At 39.7% G+C, this 21,406-nt stretch overlaps 1 protein-coding gene across 1 annotated transcript in view; it reads left to right on the forward strand.

Moving 5' to 3' along the window:
• Window positions 1–21,406, forward strand: part of POU6F2 (POU class 6 homeobox 2) — a 246,238-nt gene that overhangs the window by 52,353 nt on the left and 172,479 nt on the right. The window contains exons 2-3 of the mRNA XM_052699000.1: window positions 19,530–19,621; window positions 20,573–20,801. Of these exons, the coding sequence (XP_052554960.1) occupies window positions 19,530–19,621; window positions 20,573–20,801 (321 nt within the window). The remainder of the gene's footprint in view (window positions 1–19,529; window positions 19,622–20,572; window positions 20,802–21,406) is intronic.

The following is a 21,406-nucleotide window of genomic DNA, read 5'->3' on the forward strand; positions in this document are numbered from 1 at the left end:
CTGCATTCAGCTGAACTGCTTGAATGTGGAAGAGCAGCATTTGATATAATGGATCCAAATTTGGGAAGAAGTTTATCACCACTGGATGTGGCAAATATCAGAAACAAATATTTGACCAGAGTTTATTGAAAGAAAAATCATTACAGGATTTTTTGCCTGTTCTGAAATGTACATTTTGGTCAACTTGTTGAGGGAAGTGATTCTCCCTTCCGCTCTGTGCTGGTGAGACTTCACTTGGAGTACTGCATCCAGATGTGGAGTCCTTGATACAGGAGAGGTATGATCTGTTGTAGTGCATCCAGAGGAGGGTACAAAAAAGATGGATGGAACATCTTTCCTATGAGAACAGGTTGAGAGAGTTGGGGCTGTTCAGCCTGGAGAAGAGAAAGCTCTGGGGAGACCTGATAGTGACTCTTCAGTGTCTCAAGGGGGGCTATAAGAAAGAAGGGGACAGACTCTACAGCGGGGTCTGTAGTGATAGGACAGGGGGAAATGGTTTCAAACTGAATTGGGAGATTTAGATATAAGAAATATAGTTTTAATAGTAAGTGTGGCGAGGCACTAGAAGAGATTGCCCACAGATGTGGTGGATGCCCCATCTTTGGAGAAATTCAGGGCCAGGCTGGATGGGGCCCTGAGCAACATGCTCTAGCTGTAGATGTCCTTGTTCATTGCAGGAGAGTTGGGCCAGACAACCTTTTGGGATCCCTTCCAACTCAAAGGATTCTATGAATCTATGATAATGTGGTAATAAATGTATACAAAGCAGCTACACGAAATACTTGGAAGAATCTAAACCATGGTATTTACTTACTGAAAGGGCCTCATGGAGTTTTCTCAGGGACACTGACTGAGTGCTAATCATTCTAGTTCTAATCGTGGTTCTTGTCATTTTTATTTACATTTTATTGAGCAGAAAATCATTCAAACCTCTGTCTCTGAAAGCAGGCAAGTATGCCTATGGAAAGGCAGCATGTTTCCACACAGTCTGTCTTGGGTCTTTTGTGCAAATGGGCCCTAGCAGCTTGACAGAGTGATGAACTTTTGATGGAAAGTAAAGGGTTACCTGCTCCCACCTTAGGAGTAGCTGAAACGGTCGTGAGTGTATGTCAGTGGTAGGCAATAACAAACATGTAGACTAGGGGCAAATTGAATGCAAACAGGTTGTGAAAAGCTTAGGAGATGGTTGTAAAGCCTAACCATTTTGCTCTGTTTAAATGCACACAGTTTGGTGATGATGGAGTCCAAGAAACTTTCTTTAAAGAAACTCCAACATCCACCTGGGAGCATTGCTACAGTCTTGCTGGCTGAGGGGCAAACTATGGAAAATCCTCATCAGAGGATCTTCTTCAGTGTATTCTCTTGCTGAATATTCACTGCTATTGTCCAGAGTGCAGAGTGTGGGTGTCTGATGCTAAATTAACCATGGAATTGGGCTATTCAAAACAGCCGTTGCTAATTGGGAAGACAAAGACTGTCACTTCCAGCATATTGCCACGCATTATGTGTAGAGTGCAGAGGATTGCCAGAGAAGTGAGTCCTTTTCAGAACTTCTGACTCTGGGTCACACTGGAGAGCTTTGTTTGGGACATAAACTCACTCCTCCTGGCCTCTTATCTCAGCGAAATTGGTCCCCAAGGTAAAGTGAACAGAAGGGATTTTGTGCTAATATTACAGTCAAGCACCACTATCATGTCATTAGTATTTCCTATCACTTATTAAAAGCAAATAATAATTCCTAAATTTGCACTGGCATTACAGTAGAATTGATCTGTAATTTTATGTTGCAAAATTATTTAAAGCTATAAGTGGGCTCCAGAAAATGAATGGACCCCAATCATGTGAGGTAGGAAAGAGATTCTAGTCTCTGGTTTATAGAGTTAGGAATTAGTTAAAAGCAACTATTTCACTTAAACTGAGATTTTTTTGAATGGCTCCATAATCTGCTCTGGAAAAAGCTCAGGAGTTCATAATCACACACACACCAAAAAAAAAAAGTTAGAAACAACTTTTTGGTGCCTGTTCTGCTTAGTGCTTCCATGTGCTTGTGACAGTGTGAACAGTAGCAGAAATCTACCCTGCGTGCATTTCTGGCATTATAAAACACGGTGCTTTGGTTTGTTGAGTCGGTTTGTTTTTTTAAAACAAACAAAAATCCAAAAGCCCAGCTCCTAAGCTCAGTCAAGCTGTGAGTTGCTCTTTGCTTTTTCCTCAGTGGTACAAAGGTACATAGAACTGACTCAGCATCGCTTTGCCTGTGGCATTCCTGCCATGACATTTTACACTTTTCAAGCATGCCCATAGAGCACAACCAGAAAGTGATGCATACTAGAGGAAACCATAGTATTCAAACTCAGATTTTGTATTTGAATCAAGCTTTCGGCCAAAGTATAGAGAAGAAATATGAAAGAAAACTGTGGTGCCTTCTGGAACACAGTTCAGTGAGATCTAAGGATATGGCATACAAACGCTAAACTCACTTATCTTGAATGTTCTGTTCCCTTGAAATTATGAAATGCGTTCTTTAAAAGTATATTAAAAGAGAGGAATGATGACAGAGACACTGTCAATGAATTATCTACGCAATTCCCACCAATTGTATCCAATTTAAATGGCAAAAATATTTTAGAACAAAAAAAAAACCTCTTTCAAAGCACACATTCCATATGTGTCATTTTGTCCCAGAGTGTGCTTTTATCCCCCAAAAGCTGTAAACTCATAAAAGAATAGGATTTGTGGTGGATGTAATTGGACTCAGTACTGTGTGCTACAACTGGAAATTGCTAGCCTATAGAGAATTATTAGCAAAATCGAGGATTTCAAGGGTGGGGGCAGGGACAGAAAGCTGTCTTTGGATGTTTTTTCAACATGACTTTCAGCCTTGCTCAGGGGGGATAAAATGAGATGACATTGGGAAGAAAACTGCCTCACCAGAGCTTGTAGTTACAGCTTTTTTGAATGCTTATGCTGCTGCTTCACTGGAGCCAGATTGATCCATTTCTAGGCAATGGTCATTGTATATCGTTTTGTACAGAAAATGCCATACTTTTCTTTTAAGTTGTCCTCTCTGATAGATGTTATTATGCTGAATTTTATGGCATTATGTTATGGTTCTGAAATATTAAGATATTTATATCTTCGGTAACTACAGAAGAGTATGAATATGATACAGTGTTTGAAGATATTTATCTGTCTGGAGGAGGAAAGTATCCTTGGAAGATGAGTTTTTCCTAACAGGGAAATTCTATCTTTCATTCCAGTATGAGAGGGATAAGTGTGTAGGGCCTCCCGTCTCGAGCAGGCTTAGATGTGTTTAAATAGTTGTGTTGGTGACAGGATCTGTCACCCCTATGCTCTGACTGACTGTCCTGTTCCTATTCTAATGCAAAACATTCTTTTTTTTCCAAGTACAAAGGAATTTTCTGATAGTAACAGGTTTTAAAATTGCCTTATGTTACTGCGTGAGATTTTTTTTTGTGATCCACCTGCCTTTAAAAATTAAAACCACATATTTTTTATATTTTAGAAGTCACTATTTCGGGTTTTTTTGTTCAAGAATCCTTTAAAAAGGTGAAGAAAACAGCATAGAATTAGAAAGGAAAAAAAAAGGAAACTGAGAAGGGGGAATTCCTTATGCCAAGGAGTGTACATATCATGAGACCAGTTCTTAGAATTACGTCTTAGAATTAGGTGTTAAACCTATGTATGTCATGAGGGGTATGTCAGTCTCATTAATAGGGTGCTGTGTCATATAATCACCTATAGTGCACAGGCAACAGACCCAGAAGGCCCCAGTCGTAAATACTAAATGTTGGTAAGATCTGCACTCCAGCATTTAAAACCATTGGAGCCAAATAACTTGTTTGTCCCTTTGGTTTGGTCAGAACTCATCTAAGTTGGCCTGAGCCTTTCTGTCAGTGCCACTGGGCTTTGGATCAGGCCCGCATGACAAGTGCTGCCAATATAAGCTGCACTGGCACAGTGAGAGTGGAATGAATGAAGATTAAGACAGTGCCCATTTAACCTGGATATGAGTCATAACCATTATTACTATTGTCTGCAGGGACTAAGACACCTTTTTTTTTTCTTTCCACTGAAGAGTGTCCACCACAGTGATCAGCCTGAAGTTCTGGTGTGTAATTATGCCCTTGCCCAGGGCTCACACACACAGGCATGCTCAGCACACTGCCAGATCCTGACATTCTCCTGAGTGTTGGCTCTGCTTCTGAAGTGTATGATATATACGTAGTTCAAAAGACAGACTGAGTCTTACTGTTGTCTTGATGATGCCTCCCTAATATTCTGGGGAGCGGTCCCCAGAAGGGCTATTGCAGAAAGACCAACCACCATAAAACAGCGGGTGTCAGTAGATGTGTTGCCATTAACTCCCTTCTATCATGTAGTGCTCCCCATCAGCCCTTAAGTCCCCCATTCGTAGCTTAGGAGAATGGATTTTGTGACACCTGGCCCCTCATCGGGCATTTAGTGTACTGCAGAGCAGCACGGCAGCCCTCTCCTGCTTTGCTTGCTTGCAGTAAGGAGCTGCTGGACTGCTGGCACTGCTGCTGTAGTGGGCAGTCTGGAGCTTAGGAGCCCTCTGTGGGATCTCCTCAGGAAACCCAGCATCCTTGCTTGCAGTTTGGTGCAACAACCTCCATTCCAGCACATGGCAATGCACAGCAATCAGGCAGTCTTGCAGGTTGGTAAGTCAGGTGCATGAGCTGCCTATTACTCACTGTTTATGTTCTCAAACTTTGTGAAAAACAAAGGTATTTTAAGGAAATGTTCTATTTTATTGTAGAACAGCAAACCTATAGTTTAATGCCATAATTTATTTTGCTATTACTATGTGACACAAAATGAAACTTACAGAGAAGAAAGTTATTTCCATTCAAGGAAAATTCATGTTCATTCTCAGCAAATGTCCCTCTTTATTAATCATATACTTGCATCTGCACAGCTGCCAGAGCCTGGTTCTTCAGAGCCAAAGTCATATAAACTAAAAGAAAATATTCCAATTTTTGTGAAGCCTTGCAAAGCTTTGCAGAACTTTGTAGCCTCTCTAAGATCTGAGGGTAGCTCCACTCACTGTATGCCCAGAGGGTCTTAACCCAGGGGCGAAAAGAAACATTACTGCTGCCTCATACTGATGTGATTTCAGTGAGTCTACTTACGATAGTGAAGTTATTTGCTGAGATCTTTACAGTACCAAGCCACATACAACTTACAGCAACAAGCAGCTCTTCTGTATCAGGGGCAGATAAAACAGAGTGGAAGCCTGTCTTTCCAGCAGAACTTCAGAAGGTATCCTGAGCTGCATGATCTCATGATCTGTTGTTGCTCATCAGCTGGCTTTTCATCTCTTTTAGAAGCAGTCTTTTTTTTGTGTGTGTGTGTGTGTTGATTAACAAAGTGCAAGATTGTGTTGTCATCTGCTGCTGTTTTGGACAACCCTGTTCAGTTTTCAAGCAGATCATGATGCTATTGTATGTGATGTACCCCGTGTTTGCTGGAGAACCCATGGGCTGCTGGAGCCACGAAAAAGAGCTTTACATTTATCTTCTGAGCAGTGTTCCACAGTAATCTTATCAAAAAGTGAAATGCAGAGTTAGGACATATTTCAGCAGTGAACCAAGAGAGCAGCATTTGAACAGGAACATTTTTATCGATAACTGACTGTGCTAAGGAGGAGGAAAGAAAAAGATATTGTATCTATAAGTCTAAGTAAGCCTGTGGGTGTGTATTAAGAACTTAACTCAATTTGAAAAATGCTGCCCAAATTTGTTTCTACTGTGAGTAAAGCGTTTCTAACCCTCAGATGAGCCATTATATTTATGCAGCATGACATCTGTTAAAATATTTTTGAATGAAGAGCCTGTATGGAGCATACATAATAAGATCAGTTCTGTGAATGTGTTTGTATTCCTTATAGACAAGAATGGCTCATTTGGAGCCATCCCAATTTTACCTTGCTTAGAAGATGTGCTAGATCCCAGATGAAAATCCACAAGAAAATGTAATTAGTTGAATAAAATTTAGTGCATATGCCCCACGGCTAGTTTTTACATTGCAGTAGCTTGGCTGTTAATTTTTCTTCTTCTTCTTCTAAGTACTGAAAACAAGAGATTATCAAGTTAAGGACGTAATCATATCACAAAATTAAGTATTATTTTCCAGTGCTTCCATATCCTTTCTGCTTTTTATTTAAAAGCACAACAAAGCAAAACAAGCAAAAAACCCACTATTTTTGAAGTCCTTATTTTGTTGTTATGGAATCATAAAATCACCAAGGTTGGAAAAGACTGTGAAGATCATCTAGTCCAGTCGTCCACCTATCACCAAATATTTTCCACTAAATCATGTCCCTCAGTACAACATCTAAAAGCTTCTTGAACACTTCTAGGAATGGCAACTCCACCACCTCCTTGAGCAGTCTGTTCCAGTGCCTAACCACTATTTTGGAGAAGAAATTTTTCCTAACATCCAACCTGAATCTCCCTTGGCACAGATTGAGGCCATTCCCCACTAGGATGATAAAGCAAGCCGGCTCATAACATTTGACTTTGGATCAGTGTCTGCGAAGACCCAGCTGACAGAAACACTCCCATTGAAATAATAATGGTCAACTTTGTTGAGGAAAGATTTGTAGGATCTGGATTCTGGTTCATCAAGTTTCAGTCCAAAGCAAGTATAACAGCCATGCTATAAACATTAGAAAAACAGGGAACATAATGGAAATACCAAGACAATCTTAACCACGGAGACGTAAGGAAGCACAGTGTTGTTATCTGGCAGTGCTATTTTGACAGTGGTTATACAATAATGTAATCCAGGCCAGGCACTTTTAGCTAAATCAGTATCAGTATCACAGAAACACAGAATTGCAGGGGTTGGAAGGGACCTCAAGAGATCATCAAGTTCAACCTGCTAAAGCAGGTACCCTACATAGGTTGCACAGATAGGCATCCAGATGGGTCTTGACCATCTCCATAGAAGGAGACTCTGGGCAGCCCATTCCAGGGCTCTGTCACCTCTGCTGTAAAGAAATTCTTCTGCTTGTTTGTGTGAAACTTCGTATTTTCAAGTTTGAGGCTGTTGCTTCTTGACCTATCACTGTACACCAAGAGAAGAGAAGAGCCTGGCCTCATCCAGTTGCCTGGGCAGAGCAGAGGGGGAGGATTACCTCCCTTGACCCATGACCACATTCTTTTTTAATGCACCCCAGGATACCTAATTTACTTAGACCTTCATATAGTCATTCACATTAAAAATCTCTGCTACTCTGATATATAAACCAAGACAGTTTGTTTCTCCCTGATTTATACCAGACAAGTATATGTTGAAATACACAATAAATAGGCAGAGTATTAAATTGCTGAGGTAATGTTTCCTAAGACTTTTCTTCAGACCACTATTTACTAAACAATATTATAAATGCTATATATCCTTCAGAGTGTTAATATGTAACCAGAACAAGCAGAGAACATAAGAAAGGTGGAGAAAAGTTAGATATATAAGCAAGAAAAAGTGAGTTATTGATTTTATTGACTGGTCTGTTAACTTCTGACATTGCAATAAAGCCTTATTTATTTGTATACAGAAGACTCAATTACATAGATACATATCATTTTAACAACTGGGTTATTTACAGCAGAATTGTAGCTTCATAAATAATACAGTCTTGAATTTCTCAAGCTGATGTTTATCCATTGTTACCATTTAGGGAGTTGTGGTATCCACAAACACTCTTTGGAGTCATTCAAATAACATTAAGTGAAAGCAGTGCTATTGTAACAATACAAATTTGAAGAACGCTAACATGTTGAAATAGTGTGCTTACTTATGACTGAAAGAGGTTTCAACCTCTTTCATCCTGTTTACTGTATGCAGCTGTAATATGAACAAGAACGTCAGTTGTACATATTATGGCGAAGGGATGGATTTTGCACTGAAGCTCTTTGAATTCCATTTAAATTGAGAAGATTGAAAGTGTGAATAGAATTAGTTTTCAATTTGTTTTAGTGTGTTTTTAATCTAGATTGAGTTTTGAACCCAGGTGTCTCTTTCTTAAGGTTGAATTTACTTAGTGCATTACTGTCTGTATTATCAGCAGGTTCTACAGAATAATCAGTCTTAGAAATCATAGAATCATTTGGGTTGGAAGGGACCCTAGATGGCCATTTGGTCCAACTCCCCTGCAAGGAACAGGGATACCTATAGCTAGATCACTTTGCTTAGAGCCTCATCCAGCCTGACCTTGAATGTCTCCAAGGTTGGGGCATCCACCACATCTCTGGGCAACCTGTTTTAAATCTCCCATCTTAATTTGAAACCATTTCCCCTTGTCTTATCACTACAGACCCTGCTAAAGAGTCTGTCCCATTCTTTCCTATAGCCCCCCCTGAGATATTAAAGGACTGCTATCAGGTCTCTGCACAGACTTCTCTTCTGCAGCTCTCTCAGCCTGTAGGAGAGGTGTTCCATCCCTTGGATCATTTCTGTGTCCCTCCTCTGGCTGCACTACAACAGATCCATGTCTCTCCCATACTCAGAACTTCACACCTGGGTGCAGTACTCCAGGTGAAGTCTCACCAGCACTGAATTAAGGGACAGGATCACCTCCCTCAACTTGCTGACCATTATTCTTTTGATGCCGGCCAGGATACAGTTGGCTTTCTGCACTGCAAGGGCACATTGCTGACATGACACAGCTTGCCATCCACTATTACTTCCAAGTTCTTTTGAGCAGGGTTGTGCTCTATCCTTTTATCCCCTAGCTTGTACTGATTGTCAGGATTGCCATGATGCTAGTGCAGGAATTTGCACTTGGCTTTGTTGAAAGATTCTCTTGGGCTCACTGCTCAAGCCTGTCTGGATGGCATCCTGTCCCTCAGGCACGTGGATCGCACCACATAGTTTGATGACATCCTCATACTTGCTGAAGGGGACTCAATTCCACTATCAGTGTCATTGATACAGATGTCAAAGAGCACTGGTCCCAGTACTGACCGCTGAGGGACACCAGTCATAGCTGATTTCCATCCAGATATTGAGGCATTGACCTCCACTCTCAGGGTGTGATCGTGCAGCCAGTTCCTTGTCCACTGAACAGTCCAACTATCAAATCCATATCTTTCCAATTTGGAGGGAAGGATGTTGTGGTGTACAGTATCAAAGGCATTACTAAAGTCCAGATAGATGACATCAGTGGATCTTCCCTTGCAGTAAACCGATGCAGTTACACCATCTTACAAGGCCACTAAGTTGATCAGGCAGGACTTGCTTGACTTCCTACATCTAGAAATGGAGAGTAGGAGCTTTTTGTGCCAATGTGAGAACACAGGGAAAATACGAGGAGGCTTTTTGTCAGATATGTTATGAAGTTACTTTGCAGAGCTTGAGTGTAGTTTCCTTCAGCATGGAGGAAAGGCATCTCTAGAGCCCCACGTGCAGACATTGCACCACAACAAATGTACTTGCCATAAAGGTAGGACAGATGATGCAAAGTCTGTAACTGGAAAAATCTTCATGTTGATAATACTTACCAATGTAACCATTCTAATTTTACACCCTCATTTTGTCCGGGATTTCTCTAAACTCTGAGATCCTAGCGATGCTCTCCATGTATGAGATAAAAGGAGCTGACAAAGATCTCACAAGAACTGTTTGATAGTCAAGCCTAAATTTTTCTTCAGTTGGATTTGCACGTGATCTCTCAGATTTTTCCTTCCTTTATGGCAACTATGAGGAATGGTTGATGGAAGAGTCGTCTGTTTTAAACCAAGCCTGACTGCCCCTCAAAGCCAATCACACTAAAAGAAGATATTAAGAAGGTGGTAGCAATGTATATCAGGTGCACTGAGCCCTGTGTAGGCTGCTGAGGGATCTGACTAGTGGGAAGGGTGGGTCCAGAGTCCTATTTGCATGCTCTGCTGTGGCCAGAGGGAGGCTAGGTTCTGCCTCTAGACACTGGCTTACTTTTATGCATATAGCTAGATTCTTCTAAAGGATTACTCAGGACAAAATCAGATGGTACAGTTCTTACAAAAATATAGAACAGTTAAAAACTGTTTTCTTTGAAAGTGTTTTTAGAAGAAATTGGTGATTACTTTTTGCCCAGTTCCAAATTATGTTTAGTAGGCACGTACGCATAGCCTGAGATCTGACATAATCCTCAAAATAAATAATATGACAAATGGAAGCTGATGTTGGTTTTGTGTTGCTGTGTAATGGAGTTAGAATAATGACAGGACAATCATATAACAGAATTCTGCAAAGCCTTCACTCTGCTTGACTTTAAGTGAAAGTAAAATCTTAGAAATGAGAGGATAATAAAATAATGCTTTGTAAAAAGGATGAAAGAATAATGTTACCTAAGTCTATTAGTGACATAACACACTATGAATGCACTTAAATTAATAGCATCTTTTACCAGTAGATATTTTTCAATTACTGTAATGTTGAAAAAATAAACACAACAAGAATATAAAAATGAAAGGGATGTAGGAGACTAATTTGTTTGAAAATGTGTGTCCATATATAGGGAGGCATCCACATAAGAATGAACACAAGCTTTCAACTGGATTAGAAACTGTTTGTATATTCCATATAGTTTAATTCTCTCTCTCTTTGAAGCAAATTGCCTGACACTGGCTTGGTATTCTGGCAAAGCTAAGCCATGCAGAACTTTTTTTGCTTATTTTCTTCCTGCACAACATGCTCTTACAAAAGAGGTCTTGCCCGTGACAAGGGGTTGCTAGCCAGGAAATCTTCCATACAGTGTGACTGTCCTGGAATATACGTCTGTTACATGTGAAGCTTTTTAACCTGTGCTGTGGCTTTCCTAGAGAACTAATCCAACACAGGTGAAATCCAGCAGGAATCTGACATAAAAGCAAGGTCAAAATATTCCTGGAGCAATAGCTAAATGTTTGTAAGCCACTCAATTCTTTATGTAGGGTATTTTTATTGTATGAAAGACTATCTTCATGGTTACTACAAATTTCTACACTTTGTCTAGCAAATAGCTGCTCATATTTGGGAGACAGGCAGGATAATATGCCAGCTACTAGTTCCCTGGGTCTGGTTTTTTTGTGTGTTGTTTGCTTCTGGTGTGCAGAAGAGGAAATGAACGGAAGGAGGGATGAAAAGCCCTTGTCGTGTGTTTTAGACTTGATTTTGTGACAGTCAGGCTTGATGTAGCTTGCAAGACCTCGCTGGCAGAACAGTTAAAAAAAAAAAATAAAGTGTTTGAGAACTCTTGGCAAAGGCCCTTGTAAACAGTCACTAAAGTTGATTTCAGACAACAGCAAAGAGACGGAAGTTAATTCAGTTCAAGTATTACCAGATCTGGAGGCAATGCGTACCAGGAGTTTCTGCAGCTTGCGGCCACGCTTTCATTTGAAATAATGGCCTACCCTGCTGAGCCCCATCAGAAGGACTTGCTGAAGGTATCAGGCAAGGCAAGCTACTTTAGAAGGGAGAAGGCTGTTGAATTTTTGCAGCTCAGAATTTCTGAAGTGTGCAGCTAAATAGGTTTATAATGTAGACCTACCTGCATTGTGATTTAGCCTGATCTAGGAGCATGGTCTCCTGCATACAGAGTTGCTGCTGCTGCTAAGGCTTCCTCCTGGATCCTGCCTGGACTCCTGCAGCATGCTGCTCTGTGGGACAGCTCTGTCGAGAGTCTCAATAAAGTCTGAACAGCTGAACAACCTGTAATGAGACACTTGATGGAGCTGCCCCACAGGGCTGTGTAAAGACCACAGCAGAGAGTGTGAAATTGTTAAAGACACCGCAGGGATGAAACCAGACAGTGAGCTCAGTAGCAAGAGTGATAAACCAGTGTTGCTTGACCATACCTGCTGGACAAGGATGCTCTAGGTAGGCGTTTACAAATGTTGTGGGGTGCATTTCACTGAACACTGGCTCTGCTGACGATGTGAGTACCCGAGGCTTTCACTGAGTTTAAATGAACATTTCCTCCCTTAACTGAATATTTCCTGCTCACCGAACCAGACAATTTGAATTCTTAAACAGGTTCTCATAGATTGGATAGAACACTACCTCATCCCCTCTCCACGTTAGTGATTTTTCTTTCCATTTCCTGGAAAATGTGGGTTAAATTTGTCATTAGATGAGGTCAGCCTGGTCCTTTGTAAATAAGTCTATCAGCATAGTCTCTAAAAACAAAAGATGTCAGCCACACTACCCTTGTCTTCTCCCTAAAAGCCTGAATTATTGCACACTAGAGGCTGTCACATGTTTCGCCTGGCTTTTACCAGCCTGTAGAGCCAGCAACCAAGCCCATAATACATAAATTGGACAAGGTTCCCCAGGCAAACAGCAGTGTATATCCTGATAAGGTACCATCATAGCACACCTCGTCTGGGGGAATGCCTGGGAGTCAAAATGGGAGGGTGAGTGCCAGGGAATCGGGCTTGTGGTGAAAAGCACGACTTGGCCTCTGCTCTGTTAAGAGCAAAACAGCACGCACAGATAAATGCTGTAAAAATCATATAGAAATGTTAGTTAGCTATAGAAAGATGGCAAACTGTGGCAGTTGTTCCAAAAAAGATCATCTTTAATGTGCTCACTCTTTGGCATTTAGTGAGCTGGCAGTGATGGAAAGAAAGGGAGGTTTAATTTAGAGAAGCCTCCTGCCCTTCTTAGCTAGAGATCAGCTGCCCAACATGAAATAATAATGCATTCAACTGTCCATCTTCTGGTAAGTAACCTTTATCATCATTGCATTCACCAGCACTATCAGCAAACAGTGAGTATGAAACGTTGTATGAATTCAGGGAAAACTGATAGGGTCATTGTGACCTTAATGTGATTATATTTGTGCTAATGCCTACACTATAAAAGAAACTTGAATTCTCAATATGAAGGGTTCAATTCATAAAAAATGTATGTACCATTAACAAGGGATTTTTATGCACTGTACTTAGGGGGTGAAGAAAAGTAGAATGAGCCTACTTTGAATAAAGAACACACTTTTGCAATTATGTTCCTTCCCTTTTTCTGCACTAGCTACGTTCCTTTTCTCACACAAAGTCTCTAAAGTGGAAGAACATTCACACAGACACCAGTGAGATTTTTTTTTTTTTTTTAAACTGAGTAAAGAAGAAAGAAATAAAAAGAAGACAATTAAAGAGGAAACACTGAAGATGTGAAAGAAAATTTAAGGCAGCTGGCAGAGTTTTGCATGATTGTAGTTTTTTTTGTTTGGTGGTAAATATGGTGGCTGCCTATAAGAAGTTCTCTGTAGAATGAATCACTTTAATAGCTTAATTTTCATTATAAATAGTTGTGATGGTTTAATGTTATCAGTCCTGATCCAGAAAGATTCAGGTGTGTAAATACAAGCTAAGCTCTGAGTATATATGGGTAATGAGCACAGTGATTTCAGCTTGCTTGTGTCTTCTCAGAGCTGATTCTTTAGGAGAAAATATCCCCAGGGACCAGAGAAAGGCAAGGTTTAGTGCACTGCTGGCAGGCTGATTTTGAGCTCTGCTGTAATTTTGGTAGCTTTGCTGTAGCAACTGTGTGGCAGTTTCAGATAAGTAAAAAACTGTAGGATTTTACTTACTTAGGTCCTGAATGATACAGTCAGTAAAGCAAATCTGCTCTATTCATTCAGCTGTCTAATTCAATCCATCTTAAAGGCAGGTTTTTTAGCTGTTCTATACAAGGTACTGTATTGACATATATGTCAATATGATAGATCAATATGGTGTTTCCTTATCATCCCATAAGCATTTTCAAAGGTAAACTAGAAGATTTTTGTCCATAGATAGGTAGGGGAAAATTATGAGCCAGGCTGAAGTTGTGTAAGTTGAGACAAAGGAGAAAAATTGACATGGTGAAAGACGAGCACAGTATTTGGATGCTTTACTAAAATGATCAGCAATAAATAGTTGTAACGTCGCTGTGTGATTCTGTGATAGGTTTCAGAGTTAACAATTGCTGATGGTAATTCTGCATGGGCCCCAATCTCCCAACTGTTTGGTTTTCTTTGTGAGGCTGAAATCACTTCCTAAAAATAAAAGCTCACAATCTGAAGCAGAAGTCAGCAGGAAAAGGTGAATTGCGTACTGAGCTATGGATTAACTCCATGTATAGAGAAGTTTGATAGGATCCAGATGAGTGAATTATATGCTGCATCTCAGTCATGGGCTGGAAGAAGACAACTATCTGACTGCTAAATTAAATATGAGAAGTCTGTGCTTGAATACAGACCTTTCAGTGGGCGATTCATTAATCTCATTGCATTTCTGAGTTTTAGTTTCCTTTGCTAAAGTAACAGGAATATCTCCATTCATAACTGTAGGATAATGCCAGTTTAAAACAAATTCCACCTGCAATCTCAATTTTATATTCCCCGAGTATTGTAAAATGTAGATCTGTTTGTGAATTTCTGTAGTAATCTGTTCAGTATTGATGAGGTTATTTGGAAGGGCTTCCTATCTACGTGTCCAACCTCCCGAGGCAGAAGGAAAACAGTGAAACTAAGAGCTGCAGTTGGTGCTTTGTGGCAGAATGAGGATTGTTTGGAGAGAATGGCTTGGTTTTTTTTCCATTATCAGCTGCATCTTTTTCCTTCAGCTACTAAATTTTGTCAGCAAGATTGCTCCTATACAATTGCTGACAATTAAGTGCACATTCAAGAAAGAGCTGAGTTTCTTTAATCAGAGATGATGGACTTCTACTCACAGTACCTGATAATTTGAATATTACCAGTCAGTCTATTTCATTTCTTTAAAAAAGTTACCTTTTTTTTCCCCCTGCTAATATGGCCTATGATCTACATGCAGCTATTTTAGTTACTCAGACAGTGAGTTTATTGGTTTTTAAAATATAAGACTATTTTTTCACTTTCATGATTTCATTCTTAAATGTGAATCTTTAGTGTGAATTGGCTCAATGAGAAAGAAAGAAGTCTACTCTTGATTTCTTATTAGAGATAAATACAAGTAATGTGACATTGTAGAACTGTATCTAATAATTTTAATATAATATGGACTTTTGCTTGCAATGTCACATTCTTTTATTAGTTTTGATTCATTTAAAATATTTGCTTAAATTGTTATTTCAGAAGGATTTATATATTCTTTTGACTACTGCTATTACTGCATTTGATCCTGCTTGCTTTTCAAAGTACTAGAGAGGGATAGCCCAGCATCTCCCCAGTTCTGATACAAACACAAAACACATTAATGTTGGATTAATTTCTGGAAAACCACAAAGAGATTAGCTGTGTTCAGATCACATGCTGAGGTTAGCTCCATGCTGTGCTTTGAACATTGGCTTGGGTGAGCTTTGGAGCAGAGTTTGAGAGTTTCCTAAACCACATAACTACAGCTGAAGAGATCTGGGTGCCTAAACTGTGCTGATTTGAGCATCTGGATCTGAGTCTCGACATCAGTGAAAGGGGGATTGGAGTGGTCCCTCCTTTGTGTAAGGGGGCACTGAGATAAAAGCGTTTGGAGCTCAGTTACCTGTTTGTCTGCTGAAGATGTGTGCAAAACACAATGAAGGAAACTGGAGTGCTTGGCTATAAGTAGTGCTTTTACAGCTGTAATTTCACATTATGCTCAGAGGCCTTGGGATATGGAGGTTTTTTTTCCCTGCTGACTTTCCTCATGTGGCTTTCTCATTTTCAAGCTATGTGTTGTTAAACAAGGGTTTTGCTTGCTTTTGAGGATTTTATTTTCTTTTTTGATATGGGGAGATAAGGGTTGCCTTTCTTTTACTTAGCTTTATTTCAAATAATAATTTATTTTAAGAGGGTTATTTTGCAATGTTTACAGTGCACTTCAATTTTTTATTATGTCATGCCCTCTCAGCCCCTTGGTGGGATGAGAGGTGAATGTATGTATTATATAATTTATAATTAATTTATGATGAATCACATATGATGAATACTGCTTATTAAATATTAAAGCCTTGTCTACAGCCATTCAGTAATGGCAGCAGCTCACCTATCTTTTCCTGTGGCAGTACTGAGCCAGCTCACTGAGCTGGGCTAAGAAGGCAGCTCTCAGTTACAAGCGAAGTCTCAGCTGCCTGCCCAGGTCTATAGTGTTAAGAATTACCTCTTGCCTTCCCCTTGCTCTAGGTGCACCAGCAAGAATGGGTGTAATGAGAACACCAACTCTAAAGCCTGGTTGAGAAATGAAGGGTGTTACTGGTAACCCCCCCAGTTCCAATCCTTGCTGCAATTCCATTGTAGATAGAAGACCGCACAGCACTGGAGGGCTGCCCAGCACGAGGTGACAGCCTGGGTCTGGGCGAGTGGAAAATCTATGCTAAATTCTGACAGCCTATTTTTATTAGTAGGGAGTGGAATTTAGACAGTGGAATTCATCTACCTGCAGAGGTCATTCTAGCAACTGGAACTAATGAGCTCCCAAATCCAAGTGGGAATGCTAAGGGGAAAATAATGCAAGGGCTCACACTTGCCAGGTGAAGCCAGTGGTCTTAAGAAGGCTTTTTTCCAACTCAGCAGCAATGAGTCTATGAATCAGAAACAGTACATGAGACAGAGCACTCTCCCAGCTCTTTGGATTTCTGGAACTCGGAGGGATCCACCCCACTAGCATTATTAGGTAGAAAGGGAAAAGCAGCCTTCTAACAGGGTTTTGTGCTGTACTTTGCCTTTCTGGGAGCTCTGACCTGTGATCCTCACTGAAGACCATATGCTGTGAAGAACAGATGCTGTGGCTTTGTGCAGTGCAACAGAACTTAATCCTGAAATTCTTGCTGCTCCATGTTTACTGACAGCTTGGCAGGCTGCTTTCCTTGTGCTTCAGAAAAAAAAAATAATAAATGACTTGAGTGTCGTAGAAGGAGGATTGGAAGAAGCTCAAGTACCTTGTAGGTGAATGAGGAATATCTGAGGTATATTATGAGGAATACATAAAGTACGAGATATGAGTATGAGAGGAAATGTGAGAATTGAGAATATGGCATACATGATTTCATACAGGGTTCTATCTCAGACCACGTTAAGGCACATGCAAGTGTGTACTGTTTTACTGAGGTACTTTCATGTGGAAAGCGAGCTAAAAGAAGCAGGCAGTGTTCAAGCAGTGGAATTAAAAGATGTATCATCTGCAGTGAGTGACCATATGAAATGAATGTAATCCTAAGTGGTTCCAATTACTGCAATGCAAAAGGAAAGGAATGCAATTCATTTTGGCTTTACGGTTCTGTGTAACCCACTTGTACAACATGCAGCTTGTGAGATGGGATATTACAAAATCCTTAGGGTACAGATAACAAAAAACAGTGGTTCTTGGCTGTACCATGAAAAAATACTGAAGCACAGGCATATTCCTTCAGAACTTATTTATTTTCTGAGAACTCAAGCTTTAGTAATTGCAACAAATCTAATTCTAGTAAATATTTGACTCCAGATTTGCTTTTCTCTCAGAGCTTTCGTAGTGTAATTTAGTGATATGACGGATTATCAAGAGCTTGTTTTAATATTAACTAAATCACACGCAAAGACAAAATTCTCAGCCCTTAAAATTGCATAAACAAAATTGATTTGTAAGAGTTGATCTTAATGGGGAGTGATATATTCATAGATGTTGAGTCTCTGATCTAATATCACTTCATACATGAGCTGTAATGAGAAGATTAAAAGAAAACCCTGTAATATTATGTGGAAATTACCTAAGGTAAAATGGTGTGTAGTAACATAGATCCTTATCATGCACAGGAGGAGCCCATACTGAAGAAAACCTATGTTTGGTCTTAGGGATGGGAGCAAGATTAGGACTGAAATGCATTTGAAAGAAACTGTTTTCATCAAGTCTCACATATCTAGTTACATTTTTCTTCTCAGGTAACTCAGATGAGTAAATTGCACATAACAATTTTTGTGATTTGATCTTTTTTTGCAGGTTATTAGGCAATTGTTGGCATGCTCACCAATTATAGTAGGTCATCTAATTCTCATTATTAAATCACCGTGGTCATGAAAATGCCAAGCATATTTTTACAGAATTCACCTCATAAAATGTCAGCAGATCTGTGTATTTTTATTACTTCCAAACCAGATATTTCAATAGAATGTTTGTAAGTATTCCCAAAGCAATGTCCATTTCTGACTTTGAGAACACACAAATATATTACAAATTAATCAGATTTTCTGATTTCAGCATAAGTCTGCACACTTATTGTTTAATCCTATTGTAAAATGCTGTTATGATTGACACCTTGCTGTAGAGATGGAAGTCAATTGAATAATATGTAGCAGTCAATTTTATTTGTACCTTAATGCGCTGAAGTATTTTTTCACATTTCCATTATTTATAAGCCTGTCCCCTTAGAGAATATATAGAAGAATTTGTTTTAAATGAGCTGATAATACCCTCTTTAAAATTTATAAGTATGACAGAATCATATCCCTTTTCCTGAGCACACCATGGTGTGCCAATAAACTGGTTCTGAATTGTCTTGCACTTGCTATTCATAGGACAAACATTGGAAAAGAGCATCTTGTTAAGGTTTACTCGGAATGGGATTTCATCCCCAGATCAGAAAATAACTAAAAGAACAAAAGCTATCATACTAACCGGGAAACCTAAGTCATAGCCAGGATCTTCTTTTTGAAAGACCACAGTAGTCCTGCAGCTACTTCTGATACTTGCTGCCAATCTTTCAGCTTCAAAGGCAAATGTGGGCCTGATCTCGCCATCAGTGCTGGAAAAGTTTGTGAATCAATGCAAGTGCTACACCTGGAGGAAACAGAAGATAGGGACTTAGTTTTGAAAACATCTTGGTACTTTGTTGTGACTGATGGGCATTTTTTCCTTTCCCTTTTTTCTTTTCAAATCTGTTCTGCAGGCTTCAGCGAAATCCGGTAGGGCTGGACTCTGTTCTGTGCTTAGCAAGTCATTAGTGCCCAGCATACAGTTTGATTGTTGGATATTGATCAATTTAATACATGGTGAAAAGCCTTGGTTTCACATAGTTTTGCTCTCCCCCCATGTGTAATTTAGAAAGCAATGGAAATAGCTGTCATTTGGAAACATACTTGCTTTCACCTTCCATAGCGCCTTTTTATTGTGCATCAGAGTCTTTTCTGCCTCAGTAAGTGGCAAAAGAAAATTATTAAGATACAAATAGATGTGACTTGATTGCTTTTCAGATAATTTTTGCCTTCAGAAATTAGAAAGGCTGATGCTCACCTAAGCGTAGAAAATGCAGTTCCCACACAAGCAGAGTGCTCATGTACTGTATGTAAATTGATGTATAATGCAACCCACATTAGCTGGGTTGATGATAGCTTCAGTTTCACTGCTGTCAGATTTTTGTATCTCCTTGAATGAGTTGGCTGTTCTGAATGAATGTTAGCATAATTTATGCAGCTGATAAGTGATTTGAGTGCTTGAGTTATTGATAAAGCACTTTAACATGTCATTTTCAGCTTGATGTTATGTGACATCAGAGTAGAAGATAATGTGCCAGTCCCTAGGCTTGATATTAAAGTCGATTTCCTCTTTGGATTCTAGAGGCCAGAGGAAACACAGTGCTGTCTGATACAAGCCCAGGTGACCAGCACCAACCCAGTCAGTCCCATCCTGCATTCCCTGTTGGGCCTCAGGTCAGTATCTTTCCTTTTGACTAATTGAGGCATGCAATTGGATGAAAAATGAGTAGTTGCGAATGATCATCTTTTATCTGTGCAATGCAGAAAAGGTGGTTCTGTTTGGCTGTATTCTGTCTTACAAAAAGGGAATGTGGATGTATCTTGCGTATGCTTTAAAAGGTATTTGAAAGGACTAGCTTTCTGTATGCTTTCTTAAGATAAATTTAAGCAGCTTTGTATATTTAGGAGGTTAAATGCTTTGAACTTCTTATATAAGTTATTTTTGAAATACAACTCATGATTTAATATTAAAAAGCTAGTGCAATTTTAATGTAACCTTGTCGGCTCTGACAGTTCTGCATGTCACACACAGCTCCTGCATTAGTAAAGGCATTTCATAATCATTTATATCAAATATTTTCTTTTCAGCAAAATGTAAGCATAATAGCATGGCTCTGTTAATCCTTTTAAAAAGTTTTCCATATCACTTCATGGTTTTATCAATCTTCAACTATACTCTAAGAAGATTCTTAATGTTCTTCCACTTCACGAAACTGTTTTGCATCCTGCTTGGTCTACAGAGCTTCTGGTAACTGCTGCTTTCAGCTCTTACCAATCAATGTACAACTGGAAAAAATTGGGAAATATTAGCGTTTAGATACTTGTGAGCTGACTTGAGTTCAGCCGTCTTGTGTTCATGAATTGTTGTCAGTGCACGTGTAATACATTTTCCAGTTTAGATTCAACTCAAGTTGCTACCATGCTACATGGCAATATAAATTACAGTTTCAGTCTGAAGTGTCTGGCAGTGCTTTTTGGGTTGGTGAGAGTGCGTGCTTTGAGATACTGGAAGAAGTGCGTGTTTGTACTGCAACACCGAAGGATCCCAAACAGAAGAAGTAATACTGTGTACCACTGAGCTGTGCATGGTAAAATAGGCGTGCTGCTGTCTGTGTTTCATTACAGCCATTACTGACAGCCCAACAGTTAGCCTCAGCAGTAGCAGGGGTGATGCCAGGAGGCACGCCGGCCCTGAATCAACCGATTCTTATTCCTTTCAACATGGCTGGACAGCTGGGAGGCCAACAAGGACTGGTCCTAACTCTACCAACAGCAAATCTCACCAATATCCAAGGACTGGTAGCAGCAGCTGCAGCAGGAGGCATCATGACTTTGCCATTGCAAAATCTACAAGGTAAGTTGTGTTTAGCATTTTTCTGGCAGAGTCTTTTGCCTGTTTGTTTCACTTTGTCTCTTTTAAACAGAGCTGTCTCTTCATTCAGTGAAATGTTGCTCTTGATACTTATTGAAAGTTAATGCTTGCTTTAGTTTTGAATACTTGAGAGATACTTGAGGGATATTTGCATTTTTATAAAACTGGAGTGGAGGTTGGGCTCTTACATTCTCTAGGTCAGTACTGTAAAGAACTTGAATGATTCATTAGGCTTTTCTGTCATCAGTGATCAATGTTCTCTATTCAGAGTTCGCTTCAGAATTTCAAATGGCAACGTGAAAATAAGTATTCTGTTTAACCATTGCTGATTAGAGTAGCTGAGTGAATGGAGGCAGCTAAAAACAGAGTATCGCTTTAAAATAACTTTCTAAATCCTGTTATAAAATAAGAGCTTTCTCAGTTAGCTGCCTGGGATGCACATTCTCTTTCTTACTGTGGGAGGACTGCTTTACCAGTAAGGTTCTGCCTTACTGCCTTCCCACTCTCTGAGCTGTGCCGTGTTTGCAACAGTTCTGCCTTAAGGTGTCTACTGTAGTCTCCTTATTGTCTAAAATCAGACTGAAAAG

This window comes from Tympanuchus pallidicinctus, unplaced genomic scaffold (assembly GCF_026119805.1).
Source record: "Tympanuchus pallidicinctus isolate F22 unplaced genomic scaffold, pur_lepc_1.0 scaffold34, whole genome shotgun sequence".
Taxonomy (NCBI): Eukaryota; Metazoa; Chordata; class Aves; order Galliformes; family Phasianidae; genus Tympanuchus; species Tympanuchus pallidicinctus.